We start from the raw sequence: 24627 nt of genomic DNA, 5'->3' as shown, positions 1-24627 counted from the left end.
CCTATACACCTGCAGGCAATTATAACACATCAGTATTTGTGTATCTAGGCACAAGGTACAGTAAAAGTATGGCATCATAATCTTATGGGACCACCAATGTATATGTAGTCTGTCTTTGACCAAAATGTTCATGTGGCACATGACTATCTATACCATGTAATATAATGCAATAACAATAATTGTTACGTATATAGAATAAACCACATTTTAAAAAAACCCATAAAAATTAATATGCACATCTTTATTGATACAAGGCATGGAAGGATAAATCCTTAATTGTTGATGTCAGGTGGGTGGGATTTAGAAAGAGCCTAAGAAAGGAGTAAATTAACTTTTAAAAAAGATACCTTTTGTATTTGAGTATTGTTTTATTAAACAAAACACAAAACCAAAATCAAAACTGGGCTTAGAATATAAAGTTCTCATTTTTCAAAGTGAAAGTCTGAAGATACTAGCTAAAGTTGATAAATAGTGGTAAAAGTAAATAACTTAGAATTATGGCAGCAATCACCAGAAGAAACAGAATTCTAACAGAGTGACTAGGGATTTGGTGGTAGACTTTTACTTTAAAATAGAACTACGTAGCAGATTCTCCATGATGACTTGGCTTACATGCAGTATGTCCTATAGAAGTAAAATTTTCAAATACCTCCATCACCTTCAGTAATTCATATTAATAAAGTAAAAGCCAGGTACATAAAACAAGAACCAAGTATATAAACATATACATCAATTGAATCCCCAGGTAAACCAAAAGCAGTTTTTAAAAATATTCCCCACCATACCTTTTAAGACAACTTTTCTGCTACCCTACAGTAGCAAGTAACCACATTCAAATTAGTTAAGCTATACAAAAGTAAAAGGGGCCATAAGCTTTATTAAAAGGAAATGCAACAGTAATATGTACAGATGGCACATGGTGCCAATTTTATTTGTAAATATAGTACTCCAACTCAAGTTTACAAGTTACACCTTTGCCACAGCCTTGGCTAAATCTTGAACTAGTGCAGAATTCAGCTGTGGTAGAGTGCTGATCTTAGCATGCTTTGACGTGGCATACTTGTTCTTGACAGTCTGGAAGACAAAAGGATGGCAATTAAAGAGAGGGAAAAAAAATCACAAGATCCAATGATACAGGTATTCATTTAAAACATTAACTCATTAAAACTAAACCAGGCATTTGCAGGCATTAAGTTTGAATTATTAGACTTTTCGACATCTTAAAAGGCCACTATATTGACTCACCATGTGCTTTGTAAGTCCTTGATTTACCATGACTATATTCTTAGCCAGGTGCTGCATAACCAGAAGAAGAGATTCTTCAGTATATGACAGGTAATGCTGTAGAGTTGGTGTCTAAGACAACAAAAGTTAATGTTAAAATGCTCAATCGATAATGATTTTCATAAACTTTCTAGATGTTTGATGCTATTCAGGAGTGGGGAAGGGATGGGTACTGTATCACTAATTAATATAAGTGAAATGTAAGACAAAGCTAAAGACTCCTCCTTTCCTAGGTGCTCTCATGCTTCTATAGGAACCTCTGCTCAAACACAATTGCACTATTGTAATTGCTGACTTGCCCACCCTAAAACTAGACTCCATTTCCTTGAGGCCAACTTTGTCATAGTTCTATTCTTTCCTTTTTTTTTTTTTTTTTTTTTTTGAGATGGAGTCTCACTCCAGGCTGGAGTGCATGGTGTGACCTTGGTTCACTGCAACCTCCGCCTCCCGGGTTCAAGTGATTCTCCTGCCTCAGCCTCCTGGGTAGCTGGGATTACAGGTTTGCACCACCATGCCTGGCTAATTTTTGTATTTTTAGTAGAGATAGGGTTTCACCACATTGGTCAGACTGCTCTCGAACTTCTCAGCTCGTGATCTGCCCGCCTTGGCCTCCCAAACTGCTGGGATTACAGGTGATAGCCACCACACCCGGCTGCATAGTTCTATTCTTAACACCTAGGGTAGTGCCTGCCACATAGGAGAGGCATTTGCTGAATCAATGAATATGAATGTACTATTAGTATGTCATTTGACCTTCAAGTTTCTCCTCTAAGGAGTAAAAGCTGCTCTACCTTTCTCAAAGGGAATACAGTTGAAATTAGGCAAAGAAATGGAAACACTCGACTGGTTGCAATGGCTCACGCCTGTAATTCCAACATTTTGGTAAGTGGAGGTGGGTGGAGCACTTGAGCCCAGGGTTTCAAGACCAGCCTGGGTAATACAGGGAGGCGCCATGTCTACAAAAAATATAAAGGTCAGCCTCCAGAGTAGCTGGGACTACAGACATGTGCCTGTGTGTATGTGTGTGTGTGTATATATATATATATATATTTTTTTTTTTTTTTTTTAATATATATTTGTAAAGATGAGGATTTGCTATGTTGCCCAGGCTAGTGGGCGACTCTTGTAGTTTATAAGTGTGATGATTGGGTGTTCATGTGAACGTGTGAAATGTGCCAACCTGAAACCTTGTTACAACGTGGGCATATTACCCGTCTGACATGAAAAAAAATTTAAAAACTAGCCAGGAACCTGCAGTCCCAGCTACTCTGGAGGCTGAGGTTGCAGTGGGTCAAGACCGCATCACTGCACTCCAGCCTGAGCGACAGAGCGAGACCTTGTCTCAAAAACAAAACGATGTGGAAACATTCTAAGACATCTTTTTAAACTATTCCTTCAGTAAATCCCATATTTATGAATCACTTGAATTGCCCTTTAATAACAAAAGTTCTGTATTTAGTCAAACACTCTTTACAATTTAAAAGCTTAGGAGTTCTGTGGGACAGAGCTTACCCATTCACCATTATCCAGAATTTTCAGTGCTAAGCAAAAAGCTCCTGCTGCAATTTGAGAAGGAGGAAAGTGCACCATATCATAGTCCAACATGGTTAGTTCCATCAGGTATTTGGCCAAAGTATGTTGCTCAACATCAACCTGAAACAAAACCCGTGTCACTGAGTTTCAGAAAATTTTCATTTGGCACTAACCTGCATGCCCATATATATCTTTTAACTACAAATGTTTGTCTACAAACTCTCAAATGCCCATGGAAAGCCCTAATATTAACATGCAGCCTGACTAGAAATAAAGAACAACTTTATCTCTTCCCCACGTAGTTAGGTATAATACAGGTCAGTTGAATTCGACTTGCTTGGTCAGCATCGGTGTTCCCTAATGTACCCATACGGAAAGATTTCTCAAGAAACCTGTACCTCTCCAATCTTAGATGCTCTCCGAAGGAAGTGCAAAGGTAGAGGCCGACCCAGACCAAAGTTTAAAGCTCTTAGAATCTTCATTTCCATCTGTCTGATTTGGTGCTTAGTATAAGTATTGTCAGTCACAAAAGCAAAGTCACCAATTTCTGGAGGGTACATTTCTTCATATTTGCTTGCAATGAACATGGCAGTGACACCAACCAGCTGAAGCATCTTCTTGGGCACACAATTATTCTGCAATGGGAATTTCAACACAATAAATAACATGTCTGAAAAGGAGACACAGAGCTATGATGGAGAGGTAGAAAGACATTCTCCCATTGCAAAATCTTAATTAATGATACCATATCCCCCAAGAAAGATTTTAGCTGAAAAAGTCAGTTTCTTTTTTTTTTGAGATGGAGTCTTACTCTGTTGCCCAGGCTGGAGTGCAATGGCACGATCTCAGCTCACTGCAACCTCTGCCTCCTGTAGCTGGGACAACAGGCGCCCGCCACCACACCCAGCTAAATTTTTGTATTTTTAGTAGAGATGGGGTTTTACTGTATTAGCCAAGATGGTCTCGATCTCCTAACCTCGTGATCCACCCGCCCGCTGGGATCACAGGCATGAGCCGCCGCGCCCGGCCCAGCCCAAAAACGTTAGCTTCTTATGACTCAGCTAGAATCCTGGAAGGGAAAACTTACTGAAATGCTTACCTGCATGAACCGATCAATAATGGAGACAGTCATGTACATGGTCTCCTGCAACAACCTGAATTTCATTTGAACCTGTACTAGCCAGTCAATTAGAATGGCTCTCATGTTTCCAGTGACTTCTCGACCCAGTAGGTATTTTGGTCTGACTGCTTGCTCTTCCTGCAAAAGAAAATGCCGATTATTCTTAGAAACATGATTCCATGTGACACATTTATGTCCAGAAAGATCAGTTAGTTCCTACAGTAGCACTGGGGCATTTAGAATCTCTATCAGTTCCTTTTTTTTTTTTTTTGAAACGGAGTCTCACTCTGTCACCCAGGCTGGAGTGCAGTGGCGCTCCGCCTCCCGGGTTCATGCCATTCTCCTGCCTCAGCCTCCCAAGTAGCTGGAACTACAGGCGTCCACCACCACGCCCGGCTAATTTTTTTTTGTATTTTAGTAGAGACGGGGTTTCACCGTGTTAGCCAGGATGGTCTCGATCTCCTGACCTCGTGATCCACCTGTCTTGGCCTCCCAAAGTGCTGGGATTACAGGTGTGAGCCACCGCGCCCAGCCTTTATATATCAGTTCTTAATTCAGTTATTCATATGGTCACCACAAACAACACCATCACCAAGAAAGAAAGCAAACATTAAGGCCGGCGTGGTGGCTCATGCCTGTAATCCCAGCACTTTGGGAGGCTGAGGTGGGCAGATTGCTTGAGGCCAGGAGTTCGAGACCAGCCTGGCCAACATGGCAAAACCTCTCTACTAAAAATACAAAAATTAGCTGTGCAAAACCTCTCTTTCCTAAAAATACAAAAATTAGCTGGGCATGGTTGCGCACACCTGTAGTCCCAGCTGCTCAGGAGGCTGAGGCAGGAGAATTGCTTGAACCCAGGAGGTGGAGGTTGCAGGTAGCCGAGACTGCACCACTGCACTCCAGCCTGGGTGACAGAGTGAGACTGTCTTCCCCCTCTACCCCCCCAAAAAAGGGCAAACATTAGATAGGACAGTGTGACAGCTTTTGTATATTGTCAGGTCTTACGATATTCAATTCACCACAACTCTTGCTAGTCCACTCCCTTCCAAATAAAGATACTATACTATCATCTCAGATCTTTTCACTTGAGCCTCTAAACTTAGAACCTGAGCTTTACGTAGAGAAAATATGAGTAACTCCCAGGGCAGCTGGAACCCATGTACTACAACACTCCTGCCTGCTCCAGGGTTAAACCCCAACAGCAACATAGCTAAGAACTGTGGGGGACAAGAGTGACTTTATTTTAAATGCTAATCCAATGTGACTTCTGCCTATTCACTTTAAGTTTGGCTCTCCTCCAAAACAGCCCTTCATACTGTTGTATACATTATAGGCTGTGATGTCTGCAGCATTCTCTCAGCCACCCACACATTCCTTCTAGAGCACTTATACTTTCCCCAAGAAAATGTATACATACTCAAGCCGTGGGTATGAGGGGTTACAGTGCAGAGATCTACATCTTACAGCCATCAAAGACCAGACTTATGTCTGTAAATTCCCCCTAATCAGTCACCCAATACCAGCAAACTCCATTTATCTGCCTCATTCCTTGGTTTCTCAGCTCCTCTGACATTTGGGGGGTTGCTTTGCATATATGGCCGCCTTGCACAGAACAAGAATGAAGCATCAAGAAACAGCACATTTACAGGCTGGGCGCGGTGGCTCATACCTGTAATCCCAACACTTTGGGAGGCCAAGGCGGGCAGATCATGAGGTTAGGAGATCGAGACCATCCTGGCTAACACGGTGAAACCCTGTATCTACTAAAAATACAAAAAATTAGCCAGGCATGGTGGCATGTGCCTGTAGTCCTAGCTACTCAGGAGGCTGAGGCAGGAGAATGGCGTGAACCCGAGGCGGAGCTTGCAGTGAGCCACTGCACACCCCCGGATGACACAGCGAGACTCTCTCTCAAAAAAAAAAGTATCCTCCAAAGTTAGAACACAACTTTAAAAAGCACTAAAAAGATGGGAGAAGAAACTCAAAGCAGAAGGCTACTCCTGGCATAGAAGTCTTGCAGAAGAATCCTATAGAAAAAGGAGAGGCCCCAAGGGAGCAGGCAAGAGATGAACATGTCAGTGATGACATAAGACGATGCATTAAAAACAACTGGGGGCTGGGTGCGACTGCTCACGCCTGTAATCCCAGCACTTTGGGAGGCCGGGTGGGTGGATCATCTAAGGAGTTTGAGACCAGCCTGGCCAATATGGTGACCTCATTTCTACTAAAAGTACAAAAATTAGCTGGGTGTTGCGGTGGACACCTGTAATTCCAGCTGCCCAGGAGGCTGAGGCATGAGAATCACTTGACCCGAGAGGCAGAGGTTGCAGTGAGCGGAGATTGCACCACTGCACTCCAGCCTGGGCAACAGAGCAAGACCCTGTCTCAAAAAAACCAAAACCAAGTAATACAAAAAATTAGCCAGGCATGGTGGTGTGTGCCTGCTATCCCAACTACTCGGAAGACTGAGGCAGGAGAATTGCTTGCTTGAACCCAGGAGGCAGAGATTGCAGTGAGCTGAGACGGCACCATTGCCCACTAGCCTGGGCGACAATGTGAGACTCCCTCTAAAAACACACACACACACACACACACCAAAAAACTAGGTAAATGTGATAACGGTATAGTTGACACTATGTTTATGCTGCCATATAGAATGCTTGTGTTTGTAGGAAAAGGGCAAATGCCATTAAGACAAAGTTTCAAAAGTGGGATCAAATTGAAGTGAACCAAACAGTAGCTTTTGAGTGTACTCCTTTTGGGCACAAATAATTTCACCAACAACTGGATGCACATGAGCCACACTAACACAAAATGCCTTGTGTTAGGGGTGGCTGTAGTCTTTGAGTATATTCTACATCCTCATCCACTTCCTGACCCATTATCACCTAAAATGCAGAGTTTGGGACTTAACCATTCCAAACGCGGTGGAGATTGCATATATACATATCAAATTCAATCTGTGGACTTTCTTTCAGAAAGACCGATAGTAGTATCCACCCTAACTTCGAACTTTCCTGCACAAAGTGGCAAACAGACTCTATTGATTTAGTGACTTTTTATTTTAGGTATTCCATGAAGGAGAATTTGAAAGTGCGATCTCTTAAGAAATGCTGCCCAAGTCCTGCTTGAATTATTATGAACTATTGATAGAAAAGACTTTCATAAAGTTAGATGCAGTTTAGAAAAAAAACATGATAATACTGACCTCAAGTTGTCTCAGATAAGCATAAATATCTTTCACATATTCACTACAAAGGTTTGGATCGGCTCCATCTTCTGCATCTACATCATTTACTGCAAGAATTACATCAGAGAAAGCCTGACACAGGTCTTCTTCTGCAGGGGCACATCCAGATGTTTCCATTGGGCTTGGAGAGGGAGTATCAACCTTAAAACAAAGAGATCTCTTGAAACAAGAGCAAATAGGAGTAAGCACTATAGTTTGGGCATGAAGGTCAGGTTATTGGTACCAACTCAAGACAGTATTCTCCTGAATCAACATACAATTCATTTCCTTAAAGGAAAAGTATCTTTTCAGACTTATTCCATTTCTTTTTAGGAAGTGATTAACATCCAAAGTGATCATTTGGGTTGGGCGTGGTGGCTCACACCTTTAATCTCAGCACTTTGAGAGGCTGAGGTTGAGGCCAGGAGATCAAGACAAGCCTTGGCAATATAGCAAGACCCTGTCTTTGTTAAAAAAGAAAGTGATCATTTAATTACTCAATTAAAAAGAATGAGGTCGGGCATGGTGGCTCAAGCCTGTAATTGCAGTACTTTGGGTGGCTGAGGTGGGAGGATCCTTTGAGACCATGAGTTCCAGACCAGCCTGGGCAATATAGCAATAACTAATCTCTACAAAAAATTAGCTGGGCATGAAGGCAACTGCCTATAGTCCTATACTCAGGAGGCCAAGGTAGGAGGATCACTTGAGCCCAGCAGTTTGAGGATACAGTGAGCTATGATTGCACCATGCTACTCCAGCCTGGGCAAAAAAAAAAAGTGAAATGCTAACTCAGAGTGAGTCACTTTAAAGCTGGAAGCAAATAAATTCACATTCTAGACTTTCCTGCAAAGGAAACTGAGAATCTTTATCAGCAACATGTGAAGTTAATCCAAATAAAGGACAATTCAGTCTTTAGTCTTTATTTCAAAATATCAACTGCTTCTCACTACTCAAAATAACAAATTCTATCCTGACTACTAAGGATTAACTTCATTACCATTAACCATTTCCTTCAAGCTCCCTTTATCCCATTGTTCAAACATTTATTGAGCCCCTTCTTCAAGTCAAACTCTACAAGGCGTTGACTTCATGGCATCCTCAAGGGACTCTTGAATTTAGTAGACAAAGTAAAGAAATAAGGTCGGGCGCGGTGGCTCACACTTGTAATCCCAGCACTTTGGGAGGCCCAGGTTGGTGGATCATGAGGTCAGGAGTTTGAGACCAGCCTGGCCAACCTGGTGAAACTCCCTCTCTACTAAAAATACAAAAAAAAAAAAAATTAGCTGGGTGTGTGGCGGGTGCCTGTAATCCCAACTACTCAGGAGGCTGAGGCAAGAGAATTGCTTGAACTCGGGAGGCGGAGGTTGCAATGAGCCAAGATCACGCCACTGCACTCCAGCCTGGGTGACACAGCAAGACTCCGTCTCAGGAAAAAATAAATAAATAAATAAAAATAAGACTGAGGTTGGGCATGGTGGCTCATGCCTATAATCCCAGCACTTTGGGAGGCTGAGGCAGGTGGATCACGAGATCAGGAGTTCGAGACCAGCTTGGCCAACATAGTGAAACCCCGTCTCTACTAAAAATAGAAAAATTAGCCAGGCATGGTGGCACATGCCTGTAGTCCCAGCTACTTGGGAGGCTGAGGCAGGAGAATCGCTTGAACTCAAGAGGCAGAGGTTGCAGTGAGCTGAGATGGCATCACTGCACTCCAGCCTGAGCAACAGAGTGAGACTGTCTCAAAACAAACAAAAAGACTGATTCTAGGAACAGGGGTGGAGATGGGGGAAGTTCAGGAAAGCTTCAGGAGTTGATGCTTGAGCTGTTTTCAAGAATGAAAAAGTTATTAGCTAAATGAAAGGGTGAGGAAGGCATTCTTACTAAGTGGGAAAGCAAAGGTAAGAATCAGTATGGACCTTTCGAGAAAGCATCATGTAGTTTGATATGCCCAAAGACCATGCTGGCTACAAGTTTCATGTGCTATGCCCAGAAATTCAACACTAAAGCAATAGTTTTCAATGTCTTATCCTTAGATATAAGAAGCTTAACTGGCTGGGCGCGGTGGCTCACACCTGTAATCCTAGCACTTTGGGAGGCTGAGGTAGGCAGATCACGAAGTCAGGAGTTCAAGACCAGCCTGGCCAACATGGTGAAACCTCATCTATACTAAAAATATGAAAATTAGGCCGGGCGCGGTGGCTCAAGCCTGTAATCCCAGCACTTTGGGAGGCCGAGATGGGCGGATCATGAGGTCAGGAGATCGAGACCATCCTGGCTAACACGGTGAAACCCCGTCTCTACTAAAAAAATACACAAAATTAGCCGGGCGAGATGGCGGGCGCCTGTAGTCCCAGCTACCCGGGAGGCTGAGGCAAGAGAATGGCGTAAACCCGGGAGGCGGAGCTTGCAGTGAGCTGAGATCCGGCCACTGCACTCCAGCCTGGGCGACAGAGCGACACTCTGTCTCAAAAAAAAAAAGAAAATTAGCTGGGCATGGTGTTGTGCGCCTGTAATCCCAGTTACTTGGGAGGCTGAGGCAGGAAAATTGCTTGAACCCGGGAGGCAGAGGTTGCAGTGAGCCGAGATCATACCACTGCATTCCAGCCTGGGCAACAGAGCCAGACTGTCTCAAAAAATTTTTTTTCAGATAATTTTCCCAACTGATTTTAACTAAGTTTAAAAAACTGAGCTTCAGAATGCATGCAGTTCATTGCAGTTTCATCAAAGCAGCCTCCTCTACATGACCTACCTTTCCTTCACAGGGAGGTCTATCATAGGATATATTTACATACTTTTTATTTAATAAAGTTACTGGTTTTGAGGCTAAGTGTTAATTCATCTTCTTAACCACTCCCTGAAAAGTTGCATTCTTCCTGTTTTACTCCTTTGCATTTTCCAATGTTACAGGCTTATTATTTAGTAGCCATATTAGGCAGTAAAAAATTTCAAGAGAACATTCTGTTTTACTCTGATAAATTCTGCAGAGGTGGCTTATACTTGGACAACAAAGCCTTTGGCTCAGGCAGCTACTACTTAATATCATTAATGAAGGAATATTAGACAGTTAACAACTAAAAGCATAGATTCTGAAGCCAGACAGCCTGAGCTTGAATCTCATATGGGCCACTTACCTGTGTGACCCTGACATAACCTCTCTAAAGCCATGATTTAAATAGTAGAGGTGACAATACCTACCTCAGAGTACGTGTAAAGATTATGTGAGTTAATGCATGTAAAATGTTAGGCAGAGCTTGCCTCATGCTAAGCACTCAATAAATGGTATTAATTTGAATGCTCTTGCAGTGAAATAAGGGACAAGAAATAATCAACAGACTCTACAATGGTAAGAATAAGTTTACCAAAATAGGCTCAGGCGAAAGTTTTTCTTCTTTAACAGGCTCAGGTTCTGGCTCAGGTTCTGGCTCTGGCACTGGCTCAGACACTGGCACTGGCACCAGCATAGGTACCTTTTCAAGAGGTTTTGGTAGTTTTTTATCAATAACTTTTCCAGTAGCTGAAGGTTTTGCTTCCTGTAGATGAAACAGAGAGAATGAAATGTTTCTGCATCAAAGGCCACAGTTGGAAGGCCGGCTCTTACAGAAGTTAGGTCAGGAAGACAGTTACCTTCTTCATAGGCATTTTGGTCTGCAGTTGTTCACTGACTTTGTTACCAATGTCCCCAAGAGCTGTTCTTGGCCTCAGTCCGGGCTTGGAGGTTGCAGCAGGGGCCGTAGGAACGCGCTTTGCGCCTGCCATGCTGATCTTCGCCTTATTTTCAGCATTAATTTTCGAGTTCTGAAAGAAGCAAGACCACTTTAAGAGCTGGTCCACGGAGGCTCGAGTAAGTCAAGGGTTAATTAAGGTGGGGCACAAGAGAAGTTCCCAGAAGGAAAGTCGAGTAAAAATGGGTTCCGAGGGAAAACGTGGGCCGTGACAAGTCAGTTTCCCCCGACAACCTCTACGTTTACCATTGAGGGATTCCCTGATTAGTCCTGGCCAGCCCTAAAATACCGAGAATTTACATTTGAAAGGAAACCGAAAAGGCCTCCAAATGCAGACACCTTCTCTCTGGGAAGGGGGTTACAAAGCTGCTGGCGGGCCCACTCAGGGACCCTCTATCACTTTTTCAAAAGGTTCCCAGGCGACTCTCCACCTCCCCCAAACATTTATCCAATATCGGTCCAGTTCTCTTTCTCACCTTCCTCCCTCCATCCATCGTCCCCCACACTCCCCCACCAGGCCTGGGCCCACCTCAATGCTCTCTTGGTGACTTCCCTCCCACCTTCCTCCCCAAATCGTTCCTGCGGCCCTCTCCCGCTCGGGGGGCTCCCGCAGGTGAGGCAGGGCGAGCAGGCAGCAGCGAAGAAGGCCGCGTCAGTTCGCAGTCCGTAGCGGCTCACCCTGGTGACTCGGAGCGCCATGGCTTCCTCTTCACCAGGCAGCAGCTCAGCGGGGAGAAGCAGAACACCGGAGCCCCGACGAGCCGAGGACCTGAACCCAGCAGAGACCAACAGCCGTTCCTCCGCAGCACGCCGGGAAGAGCCTGCCCAGACTCAGGTTTAAACCCCGCACTGCTCCCTCCTTATTGGCCTGTTCGTGGCACTCACTCCCTTCCCATTGGCGGCTGCCAGTCACGGAGAATGCGTTTCCAGGGCGATCCCGTGAAGGCGTTCGAGAGGGGCGGGGCCAGAGTGAGGCTAGGTCGGAAGGCGTGGCCAGTCTCTCACGTGGTCTGCCTCCGCGCCTGCGCTCTCGGGCAGCTGCCGTGGCCACCTGGAGAGCCGAGCAGCGCGAGCACCGTCCACCTGGAAAGGTGAACCGGGCAAGAGTGTGCGCTGCCAATGCCAGCTCAGGAAAGGCCTGGTGACCTTTGGAAGGTGACAGTGGCGCGGCCACAGTATCAGAAGTGTCAAAAGTAGTTTTGGATCTAGTCCAAATTATTGTTGTACACTTTCCATTTCTACGGTAGCAGCAATAATATAGTTCATGAAAGGCTTTGATATACATTCTTTCATTTGATCGTTGCAACAACTCTCTGGGGTGGAGGAACTGAAGCTCAGCGGCCTAGGTGACTTTGCCAGGATCACACATTAGCAACAGGGGAACAGAATTTAGGGTTTTTTTTTTTAGGGGGAAGGAGGGGGCGTATTCGTGTTGTTTTTACAATACTGATTGTCCCTTAACAATATTACTTGATTACTTCAAGATTGGCCAGTTTACCAAGGCCAATTGTTTTGTTTTTTTTTAGCTTCCTATTTGGAAATAATTTCATACTTAGACCAGTTGCCAACAAAAATCTTGTAAGGAACATTTCTGTACCCTTTACCCAGATTCAACTATCCTTAACATGTATTTGCCTCTCATGGGAGGATCAAGAAAAACTAAACAAAAAGACATTTTACCCCATTTGCTTTTTCATTTGCTCAATCTCTCTCTGGATCCAAAGAAAAACAAGAGGGTTCTTTTTGCCTTCTACTCCTCAAAACACACCAGGAGCTCAGCAACTGGAGGGGAGGCTGAAGGACAAAAACATTGATACCTCATAGAGCAACGGTATAAGAGCCAATAGAGACTGCTGGCCCTGGAAGTCAAGGATCCGAAAGAAGGCGCCCAATCATTTGGTTTCATTTGATCGTTATTCAGTCTTCTGTCATCATAGTTCTACCCTCCTACTCGGATGCTTGCCGTGGGGCCCTTACCATTGCTCTCCTCTGCCTAGAATGCCCGCCTCTTCTTACACTCAAGCCTCTGGGTTCTATTCAGGTAATTCCTATTCATCCTTCAGTTCTGTGTTCAGCATCCATCCTCAGTCTTTCTGGGTTGATCAATCCTGCCTCGCCTCATGCAGGGGCGAGAGGCAAGGGGTGAGGCAGGGTTACTTATCCTCTGTGTTCCAGTTAAAAATTTTTTTTAATTTATTTTTATTTTTTTGAGATGGAGCCTATATCTGTCGCCCAGGCTGGAGTGCAGTGGTGCGATCTCAACTCACTGCAACCTCCGTCTCCTGGGTTCACTCCATTCTCCTGCCGAGTAGCTGGGACTACAGGCGCCTGCCACAACGCCTGGCTAATTTTTTGTGTTTTTGGTAGAGACAGGGTTTCACGGGGTTAGCCAGGATGGTCTCGATCTCCTGATCTCGTGATCCGCCCGCCTCGGCCTCCCAAAGTGCTGGGATTACAGGCGTGAGCCACTGCACCCGGCCAAGTGGACATAAGTTTTAAACTCATTTGGGTGAATACCAAGGAGCAAGACTGCTGGATCATATAGTAAGAGTATGGTTACTTTTGTAAGAAACCGCCAAACTGTCTTCCAAAGCTGCTGTACCATTTTGCATTTCCATCAGCAATCCTCACAAGCATTTGGTGTTGTCAGTTTTTAAAAAAAATTGTAGCCGTCCTAATAGGTATGTAGTTGTAACTCATTGTTTTTTGATTTGCAATTCTCTAATGACATATGATGTTGAGTATCTTTTTCTGTGATTATCATCTGTATAACTTCTTTGGTGAGGTATCTGTTCAGGTATTTTGCCTAGTTTTTGTTTTGGTTTGTTTTTTGAGATAGGGTCTCACTCTGTTACCCAGGCTAGAATGCACTGGTGTGATCATAGCTCACTGTAACCTCAAACTCCTGAGCTCAGGCAATTCTGCCTCAGCTTCCCAAGTAGCTAGGACTATAGGTGTGAGCCACCATGCCCAGCTAATTTTTTTATTTTTTATTTTTTGTGGAGATGGGATCTCACTATGTTTCCAAGGCTCATCTCAAACTCTTGGTCTCACAAAGCACTGGGAATATATATATACATGTACATATGTGTGTGTATATACATGTATATATATGTGCGTGTGCACGCGTGTGTGTGTGTATATATATATACATTTTTTTTTTTTTTGAGACGGAGTCTCACTCTGTTGCCCAGGCTAGAGTGCAGTGGCTCAATCTCGGCTCACTGCAACCTCTGCCTCCCAGGTTCAAGTGATTCTCCTGCCTCAGCCTCCCAAGTAGCTGGGACTACAGGTGCCCGCCACCACACCCAGCTAATTTTTGTATTTTTAGTGGAGACGGGGTTTCACCATATTGGCCAGGCTGGTCTCGAACTCCTGACCTTGTGATCTACCCATCTCGGCCTCCCAAAGTGTTGGGATTACAGGCGTGAGCCACCACACCCGGCTGCACTGGGAATATTAAAGGCATGAGCCACCCCGCCCAGCCTTTGCCCAGTTTTATTTTTGTTTTGAGACAGGGTCTCTATTACCTAGCTAGGGTGCAGGGGCACAAGCATGGCTTACTGCAGTCTTAACCTCTGGGTTCACCAGAGCCACTGCACCTGGCCTCAGACTAATATTCTTCTTTTTATTTATTTTTTTGTTTTTTCTTTTTTTCTTCTTTTGTTGTTTTTATTTTTGGGGGGGGACTAATATTCTTTTTTTTTTTTTTTTTTTTTTTTTTGAGACGGAGTCTTGCTCTGCCACCCAGGCTGGAGTGCAGTGGCCGGATCTCAGCTCACTGCAAGCTCCGCCTCCCGGGTTTACGCCATTCTCCTGCCTCAGCCTCCCGAGTAGCTGGGACTACAGGCGCCCGCCTCGTCGCCCGGCTAGTTTTTTGTATTTTTAAGTAGAGACAGGGTTTCACCGTATTAGCCAGGATGGTCTCGACCTCCTGACCTCGTGATCCGCCCGTCTCGGCCTCCCAAAGTGCTGGGATTACAGGCTTGAGCCACCGCGCCCGGCGGGACTAATATTCTTAATGGTACATTTTGTCATGTTTATTTTTAATTTTTATGCATACATAATAGTTGTACATATTTATGGGGTACATGTTATATTTTGATACAAGCATGCAATGTGTAATGATCAAATCAGAGTAATTGGGATATTTATCTCCTCAAACATTTATCATTTATTTGTGTTGGAAACATTCCAACTCCACTCCTCTAGTTATTCTGAAATATACAGACTGGGCGCAGTGGTTCATGCCTGTAATCCCAGCACTTTGGGAGGCCAAAGCAGGAGTATCATTTGAGCCCAGGGGTCCAAGATCAGCCTGGGCAACCTGGCAAACCCCATCTCTACAAAAAATACAAAAATTAGCTGGGATTGGTGGTGTGTACCTGTAGTCCTAGTTACTCAGGGGGCTGAGGTGGGAGGATCGCTTGAGTCTGGGAGGTTGAGGCTGCAGTAAGCTGAGATTGTACCACTGCACTCCAACCGGAGTGACAGAGCAAGACCTTGTCTCAAAAAAAAATTTAAAAAAGGTCGAGTGTGGTGGCTCATGCCTGTAATCCCAGCACTTTGGGAGGCCAAGGTGGGAGGATTGCTTGAGCTTAGGAGTTTGAGACCAGCTTGGCCAACATGGCGAAACCCCATCTCTACAAAATATACAAAAATTAGCCAGGCATGGTGGCACAAACCTGTAATTCCTGCTACTCGGGAGGCTGAGGCAGGAGAATCGCTTGAACCTGGGAGGTGGGGGCTGCAGTGATTCGAGATCACGCCACTGCAGACTCTGTCTCAAAAAAAAAGAAAAAAAAAGGAAATATATACAATAAATTATTGTTAACTATAGCCACCCTAGGCCAGATCTAGGCTACCGAACTCTAGATCTTATTCCTTCTATCTAATTGTATTTTTGTACCCATTCATTTTGATCTTTTTTTAAAAGTTTTAAATTTTTTAAATTATACTTCAAGTTCTAGGGTACATGTGCATAATGTGTAGGTTTGTTACATAGGTATACATGTGCCATGTTGGTTTGCTGCACCCATCAACTAGTCATTTACATTAGGTATTTTTCCTAATGCTATCCTTCCTCCAGCCTGGTACCCCTCCGACAGGCCCTGGTGTGTGATGTTCCCCTCCCTGTGTCCATGTGTTCTCATTGTTCAGTTCCCACCTATGAGTGAGACTGTGTGGTGTTTGGTTTTCTGTCCTTATGATAGTTTGCTGAGAATGATGGTTTACAGCTTCATCCATGTCCCTCCAAAGGACATGAACTCATCATTTTTTATGGCTGCATAGTATTCCATGGTGAGTTTTGCTGTTGCTGCCCAGACAGGAGTGCAATGGCAAGTGATTCTCCTGCCTCAGCCTCCCAACTAGTTGGGATTACAGCCATGCGCCACCACACCTGACTAGTTTTGTGTTTTTTTTAGAGACAGGGTTTCTCCATGTTGGTCAGGCTGGTCTCGAACTCCTGACCTCAGGTGATCTGCCCGCCTAGGCCTCCCAAAGTGCTGGGATTATAGGCGTGAGCCACCGCGCCCAGTGCCACATTTTCTTAATCCAGTCTGTCATTGGTGGACATTTGGGTTGGTTCTAAGTCTTTGCTATTGTGAATTCACTGTGATCTTTATTTCTGTTCTGACAAGTCTTTTTGATAGTCCTTTCCTCAAATTCAGGCTGTATATTTGGAATTATGAAATAATTAAGATGACTTTTACACCCTTTAAATGCCTTAGGGGTTTCCTGGATTTCCATTGTATTTCAAGGAAACTACAAAGATTTACTACTTCATCTTATAAAAGAAGAGATAATAAAAATAATTAAATTTGCTTGGCATTTTCTAGATTTTAACTAACCCAAAACTTTTGTCAGAGCTATTTTATCTGCCAAACCCAGAATATTTTTTTTAAATGGACAATTCAAAAGCTCTATTTTGCTTTTCTCTTTTATTTATTTATTTATTTTTTTATAGAGATGGGGGTTCACTATATTGACCAGGCTGATCTTGAACTCCTGGCCTCAAGTGATCCTCCCATTTTGGCCTACCAAAATGCTGGAGATTACGGGCATGAGCCACTGCACCCAGCTCTATTTTGCTTTTTTTTTTTTTTTTTGAGACGGAGTCTCACTCTGTGGCCCGGGCTGGAGTGCAGTGGCCGGATCTCAGCTCACTGCAAGCTCCGCCTCCCAGGTTCACACCATTCTCCTGCCTCAGCCTCCCGAGTAGCTGGGACTACAGGCACCCGCCACCTCGCCTGGCTAGATTTTTGTATTTTTTAGTAGAGACGGGGTTTCACCATGTTAGCCAGGATGGTCTCGATCTCCTGACCTTGTGATCCACCCGCCTCGGCCTCCCAAAGTGCTGGAATTATATTTTGCTTTTTTTTTAGTGAAAATATACTTTAAGTTTGAGAGACATATTTATATTCATTTATAAAAGTTGACACATTAACTATAGGTCAGGCGTGGTGGCTCAGGCCTGTAACCTCAGCACTTTGGGAGGCCCAGGTGGGTGGATCACCTAAGGTCAGGAGTTCGAAACCAGCCTGGCCAACATGGCAAGACCCTATCTACTAAAAATACAAAAAAATTAGCCTGGTGTTGTGGTGCACGCCTGTAGTTCCAGCTACTCAGCAGGCAGAGGTTGTCCAGTGAGTTGAGATCGCGCCACTGCACTCCAGCCTGGGCGACAAAGCCAGGATCAGTATCAAAAAAAAAAAAAAAAAAAAAAGCGGACACATTATCAATTTTTTTCCCCCATCTCCTTGTTAAAAGGACCATCCGCGGGGGGCCAGGTGACCCCAGTTATATGCAAGCACGTGCTCTGGCGCTGCTGCAGCCTGACCCCAGGCGCCACAAGGAGGCGCGGTGGTGTACAAAGGCAGCGCGTTTTTGGTTTTTTTTTTTTTGAGACAGAGTTTCACTCTGTCGCCCACGCAGGAGTGCAGTGGCACGATCTCGGCTCACGGCAATCTCCACTTCCCGGGTTCAAGCGATTCTCCTGCCTCAGCCTCCAGAGTATCTGGGATTACAGGCACACACACCACGCCCAGCTAATTTTTGTATTTTTAGTAGAGATGGGGTTTCTCCGTGTTGGTTAGGATGGTCTCGATCTCTTGACCTCGTGATCCACCTGCCTCGGCCTCCCAAAGTGCTGGGATTACAGGTGGGAGCGACTGTGCCCAGTCAGTAATGTTACTATTAATGTAGGTCTTGACGAGAAGAAGGAATGAGGCCTCTGGAAGTGGTTTATATGCCATTTTGGGAATTTAATAATATTGCTAGTCTCTCAGATGACCTATCATGTTCTGTCAACCCTATGCCTGTTGAAATACAAATCTTCAATTAGCAGTCAGACACAGTGGTTTCCATCCCTTCATGTATAAGTCTCAACCTTGCATTGGAGGTGCCTAGTTTAGAATGCTGTGTTAGAAAGTGCCCTTTCCAGTGGAACTGGCAAATGAAATTGTATAGACAAGATTGTCTGCTATACTTGCTGAACAAAAAAACCTCTTAACTCATTCGCTGCAATCATGCTGGACAATAGAATCACTTTAGGTTATTTACTGACTAAACAAGGTGCTGCTTAATACCACCTACTAACAGCTGTTGCATTTGGAGAAGCGCTTCAGACTAAATCAAGAGATCTCAGTGTAAAATCCAAGAATAGGCTGGGCACGGTGCTTCATGCCTATAATCTCAGCACTTTGGTAGGCCGAGGTGGGAGGATTGCTTGAGCCCAGGAGTTCCAGACCAGGCTGGGCAATGTAGTGAGACCCTGTCTCTACAAAAAATAAAAATTAGCTGGGCATGGTGGTACAATGCCTGTAGTCCCAGCTACTCAGGAGGCTGCGGTGGGAAGATTAAATGAAATAAAATCCAAGAACTACGCCAATTCAAGTCAAGGTGGGGAAAACCAATCTGTGGAATCTTTTTTTCTTTTCTTTCTTTTTTCTTTTTTTGAGGCAGGGTCTTTCTCTGTCACCCAGGCTGGAGTGCAGTGGTGCAACCATGGCTCAGTGCAGCCTGGACCTCTCAGGCTTAAGCAATCCTCCTGCGTCAGCCTCCCAAATAGCCGGCACTGCAGGTGTGCAACACCATGCCCAGCTAATTTTTAAACTTTTTGTGGAGAGGGGTTCTCACCATGCTGCCCAGACTCATCTGTGGAATCTTTTAGCGGGATTTGGGCTTTTGCTGATTTGGGATGTACTATAAACATTATTTAACTTGTTGCTAATGGTTGCTGTTGTCAAGTTATTGTTAGTAGGTTTTTTTTTTTTTTTTTTTTTGAGATGGAGTCTTGCTCTGTCTCCCAGGCTGGCGTGCAGTGGGGTGATCTTGGCTCACTGCAAGCTCCGCCTCCCGGGTTCATGCCATTCTCCTGCCTCAGCCTCCCGAGTAGCTGGGACTACAGGCACCCGCCACCATGCCTGGCTAATTTTTAATATTTTTTTGGTTTTTAGTGGAGACGGGGCTTCACTGTGTTAGCCAGGATGGTCTCCATCTCCTGACCTCATGATCCGCCCGCCTCGGCCTCCCAAAGTGCTGGGATTATAGGCGTGAGCCACCGCCCCTGGCCATCAGGTATTTTTTTTTTTTTTTTTTTTTTTGAGATGAAGTCTCACTCTTGTGGCCCAGGCTGGAGTGCAGTGGTGTGATCTCGGCTCACTGCAACCTTCACTTCCTGGTTCAAGCGATTCTCCTGCCTCAGCCTCCTGAGTAGCTGGGATTACAGGCACCCGCCACCATGGCCAGCTAATTTTTGTATTTTTAAGAGAGACAGGGTTGGCCGGGCACGATGGCTCAAGCCTGTAATCCCAGCACTTTGGGAAGCCGAGATGGGCGGATCACGAGGTCAGGAGATCGAGACCATCCTGGCTAATACGGTGAAACCCCGTCTCTACTAAAAAATACAAAAAACTAGCCGGGCGACGAGGCGGGCGCCTGTAGTCCCAGCTACTCGGGAGGCTGAGACAGGAGAATGGCGTGAACCCAGGAGGCGGAGCTTGCAGTGAGCTGAGATCCGGCCACTGCACTCCAGCCTGGGTGGCAGAGCAAGACTCCGTCTCAAAAAAAAAAAAAAAAAAAAAAAAAGAGACAGGGTTTCAGCACATTGGCAGGCTGGTCTCAAACTCCTGACCTCAGGTGATCTGCCTGCCTCAGCCTCCCAAAGTGTTGGGATTACAGGTGTGAGCCACTGTGCCCGGTTGTTAGCAGGTTTTTTTGTTTTTGTTTTTTTAAATACTTGCCCACCCTTCATCTGCTGATTTTATTTTTCTTTGAGACAGAGTCTCACTCTGTTGCCCAGGCTGGAGTGCAGTGGCATAATTTCGGCTCACTGCAACCTCTGCTTCCCAGGTTCAAGTGTTTGTCATGCCTCAGCCTCCCCAGCAGCTGGGATTACAGGCGTGTGCCACCACGCCTGGCTAATTTGTGTATTTTTAGTAGAGATGGGGTTTTGCCATGTTGGCAAGGCTGGTCTCGAACTCCTGACCTCAGGTGATCCACCCACCTTGGCCTCCCAAAGTGCTGGGATTACAAATGTGAGCCACTGCACCCAGCCGTGAAATTTTATTTTATGTATTTGCTTATTTTTTGTTAGCATGTTATAGTTTTAAAATTTTATTTTAGTTTATTTTTTTGAGATAGTCTCCCTCTGTTTCCCAGACCAGAGTACAGTAATGTGATCTCAGCTCACTGCAACCTCCGCCTTCCGGGTTCAAGCGATTTTCATGCCTCAGCCACCTGAGTAACTGGAATTACAGGCGCGCGCCACCACACCCAACTAAGTTTTGTATTTTTAGTAGAGACAGGATTTCACCATGTTGCCCAGCCTGGTCTTTGACTCCTGGCCTCAAGTGATCCACCCACCTCGGCCTCCCAAAGTGCTGGGATTACAGGCGTGAGCCACCACGCCTGGCCTGTTCACAGGTTTTGAAGTGCCAGTTGTGGTGCAGCCACCATCCTGTTTTATGCATCCAGCAATTCTACAACAAAAAATTAAAATTACTCCAATAACAAAATGGAATCTTGTGAGAATGGCATCTGAAAGAAACTAAGATGGTAGCAAAGATCTCAGAACCTGATCATGTGTTGACCCTTTGTGAGGTTATCCCATTGTCTCAGGAAGAGGGACTATAAAAATTAATTTTTCACTTACAATAGCACTTGCTTAGGAATGATCAAAACTGTTGTTTCATTGCCATAGGCTCTAACTACTGAAGCTGATAAATACCGTGAACTTTGAATGACCCTTGGATGCCCGGATTTTACCAGACAAAAGTGAAGACTTATTTTTGACTAATGCAAAATGGAGCATCTTTTATTTTCTACTTTTATTTTTATTATTTTTTTTGGGACAGAGTCTCACTCTGTCTCCTACCCTGGAGTGCAGTGGCGTAATCTCGGCTCACTGCAACCTCCGCCTCACTGGTTCAAGCGATTCTCCTGCCTCAGCCTCCCGGGTAGCTGGGATTACAGGTGCCCGCCACCGTGCCTGGCTAATTTTTGTATTTTTAGTAGAGATGGGGTTTCGCCATGTTGGTCAGGCTGGTCTCAAACTCCTGACCTCGGGTGATCCACCTGCCTCAGCTTCCAAAGTGCTGGGATTACAGGCGTGAATCACTGTGCCCAGCTGGAACATCTTTTAATCAGGTAGTTCTCAACTGGGGAATGTTTTGTCCCATGAGAGACATTTGGTTATGTCTAGAGACATTTTGAGTTTTCGCAACTGGGATGGCATCTAGTGGGTAGAAACTAGTGATGCTGCTAAACATCTTGCAATGCACAGGTTAGCCCTCACGGCCACCCCACCATACACAAAGAATTATCCAGCCCAGGATGCCAATAATGCCAATAGTGCCGAGCTTGAGAAATACCACCAACTATGTACGTACTCATACATAGACTCATTTCTACTCAGAATGCTAGTTATCAGGGCTTAATTAGTATATCCACTATGGGTTACCTGCTCTCTTTATAACACTCAAAACTTCTGGCCAGGTGCCTCACTCCTGTAATCCCAGCACTTTGGGAGGCCAAGGCAGGCAGATCGCTTGAGGTCAGGAGTTTGAGACCAACCTGGCCAACATGGTGAAACCCTATCTCTGCTAAAATACAAAAATAAGCTGGGTGTGGTGGTGCATGCCTGTAATCCCAGTTACTCGGGAGGCTGAGGCAAGAGAATCACTTGAACTCGAGAGGTGGAGTTTGCAGTGAGTTGAGATCACCACTGCACTCCAGCCTGGGCAACAGAGCAAGACTCCGTCTCAAACAACAACAACAAACAAACACACAAACAAACAAAGGCTCCCAACTTTTCTCCTCAGGGAACTATTAATACTCAATGTTCCCTCTCCTGACCAAGTTAATAATGTCGACTTCATATCAGTTACTGCTCTAGATGCTAAGGGTATTGCTCTGACTAAAACAGATCAGATCCCCGCTCTCATGAAACTTACACTCCAAAACAAAAAAGAAAATAAAAAAAGAAAAAGAAAGAAGAATAAAAAAAACAAAAAATAAAATAAAAAAAGAAAAAGAAAGAAACTTACACTCCAGTCGGAGAGAGGCTAAACAAGCCAATAAGTAAGCAGAGGGAACAAACCAGGTAAACCTAAGTGGTAGGAAGAAAATTAAAAGAAAGTGACACAAATAGAGTGGTTTGGTAGCTACTTTAGACTTTGGTCAGGAATTGTTTCTCTGAGGAGGTGACATTTAAACTGAGGCTTAAATGACAATAAGGGGAACATCCCAGGTAAAGGAAGTAGTCTGTGAAAAACACAAAGATAGAAATGAGCTTGTCATATTCAGAAAAGCCAGTGTGGCTAGAGTCTAGAAGGGGAGTAGTAGAGATGAGGTTGAAGATGTTGGAAAGGGTAGGATTATACAGGTACTGTAAACCAAGGTAAGGAGTCTGGGCTATGATAAGTGCACTGGAAGCCTTTGCAGGGTTTAAGCCAAGGTGGGACATGATCTGATTTATCTTTCAATCAGAAACTTAAGCATCATGCAATATACCTTTGTAACAAATCTGCACATGTACCCCCAATTCTAAAATAAAAGTTGAAAAAGAAAAAAAAAAAAAACATAGGGTAAATATGAAAAAAAAGAAAGAAAAGAACAGTTAAAAGTAATGTAAGAATGGTAAAGTAAAGCTGGGTGCAGTGGCTCACGCCTGTAATCACAGCACTTTGGGAGGTTGAGGCAGGCGGATGTCTTGAGCCCAGGAGTTCAAGGTTAGCCTGGGCAACATGGTGAAACCCTGTCTCTACAAAAAAATGCAAAAATTAGCCAAGTGTGGTAGTGCACACCTGTAATCCCGGCTACTTAGGAGGCTGAGGTGGGAGGATTGCTTGAGTCTGGGAGGTCAAGGCTGCAGTGAGCCATGATCACGCCCCTGCACTCCAATACTCCAGCTTGGCTGATGGAACAAGAAGACCCTGTTTAAAAAAAAAAAAAAGAAAAGAAAAAGAATGGCAAAGTTCTAATTATATGAAAATAAGGCAAAAATAATAACAAATGAACAAAAAGACTATCTTAGCCACTATGGGGAGAATATATGGGGTAAAGGGAGGATGAAGGAGAAGTGGGAGAAGAGAAGCAAGGGGGCCAGAAAGAGGCTATTGTAAGAGACCAGGAAAGATGATGGCTTGGATGGACTATCAGAGATGGACAGAAAGGGATGGGCCAGCATATGTATGGAAGTGGAGTTGCTAGGTCTTAATGGTTTGCATGCTTGAGTGAGAGAAATAGGAATCAAGGATGACTCCTGGGTTTTGGCTTGAGTAATTGAAATAGAAAAGACCAAGAGACGACCACTGTTTAGAGGGTAGCAGGTTTTGGATAGGATATTATGAATTCTGCGGCCAGGCATGGTGGCTCATCCCTATAATCCCAGCACTTTGAGAGGCTGAGGTGGGTGGATCACCTGAGGTCAGGAGTTCGCGACCAGCCTTGCCAACATGGTGAAACCCCACCTCTACTAAAAAAACAAAAATTAGCCAGGCATGGTGGCGGGCACCTGTAATTCCAGGTACTTGGGAGGCTGAGGCAGGAGAATCACTTGAATCCGGGAGGTAGAAGTTGCAGTGAGCCTCTGCATTCCAGCCTGGGTGGCAGAGTGAGACTCCCTCTTGAAAGAAAGAAAGAAAGAGAGAAGGAGGGAGGGAGGGAGGGAGGAAAGAAGGAAGGAAGGAAGGAAGGAAGGAATAAATAAATAAATAAATCTGCTGTTTACTGTTATAGAGGACACAGCCAGGGCAACATAGTGAGACCTCATCTCTACAAAAAATTCTTTAAAAATTTAGCCTGGTGTGGAGGCGTGCACCTGTGATGCTAGCTACTTGGGAAGCTGAGGCAGGAGGATCATTTGAGCTCAGGTGGTTGAGGCTGCAGTGAGCCATGATCACACCACTGTACTCTAACCTGAGTGACAGAGTGAGACCCTGTCTCAAAAAAAAAAAAAAAAAAAAAGATATACAAGAGGCAAAGTCAACTAGTCTGCTAGACAGAGAGGTCAGGATGGAGATATAATCCCTTTTTGCTGTAGAGGGCCTTTTATGCCTGACACAGATGAGACCATCTAGGGAAGGAACATACAAAAGAGTAGGTGCCTAGAAGCAAGATACGGGCCTTCCATATTTAAAGATGGAGCAGAGGAAGAAAAGCCATCTAAGAATATTGGGAACACCAGAGAGGCAGGAGAACTGATGGGTGGTATCTCAGAAAAGAGAAGGCAGTGT

The 24627-nt window shown here is 44.6% G+C and overlaps 1 protein-coding gene and 2 non-coding genes across 3 annotated transcripts; 1 reads left to right on the top strand and 2 right to left on the bottom strand.

The window, feature by feature from the left end:
• Positions 1 to 841: 841 nt before the first annotated feature.
• Positions 842 to 11843, bottom strand: CCNB1 (cyclin B1). Its single transcript, XM_033179756.1, has 9 exons — positions 11567 to 11843; positions 10791 to 10961; positions 10526 to 10696; positions 7146 to 7328; positions 3917 to 4075; positions 3216 to 3452; positions 2797 to 2937; positions 1246 to 1356; positions 842 to 1074 (listed from the first exon to the last, which is right to left on the bottom strand). Exons 1-9 carry the CDS (start codon positions 11585 to 11587, stop codon positions 967 to 969), a joined length of 1302 nt encoding a protein of 433 aa, XP_033035647.1. The 5' UTR covers positions 11588 to 11843; the 3' UTR covers positions 842 to 966.
• LOC117066281 lies at positions 2404 to 2505 on the top strand. Its single transcript, XR_004430259.1, has one exon. It is a non-coding gene; the product is annotated as a small nucleolar RNA U13 (small nucleolar RNA).
• Positions 11844 to 17641: 5798 nt separating the features above from the next.
• On the bottom strand, positions 17642 to 17772 carry LOC117066268. The gene has a single exon (XR_004430247.1). It is a non-coding gene; the product is annotated as a small nucleolar RNA SNORA76 (small nucleolar RNA).
• Positions 17773 to 24627: the final 6855 nt, after the last annotated feature.

This window comes from Trachypithecus francoisi, unplaced genomic scaffold (genome assembly GCF_009764315.1).
Source record: "Trachypithecus francoisi isolate TF-2019V2 unplaced genomic scaffold, Tfra_2.0 Lachesis_group2, whole genome shotgun sequence".
NCBI classification, from domain to species: Eukaryota; Metazoa; Chordata; class Mammalia; order Primates; family Cercopithecidae; genus Trachypithecus; species Trachypithecus francoisi.
The sequence above is the reverse complement of the archived record's forward strand: the minus strand, read 5'-3'. Positions and strand labels throughout refer to the sequence as shown.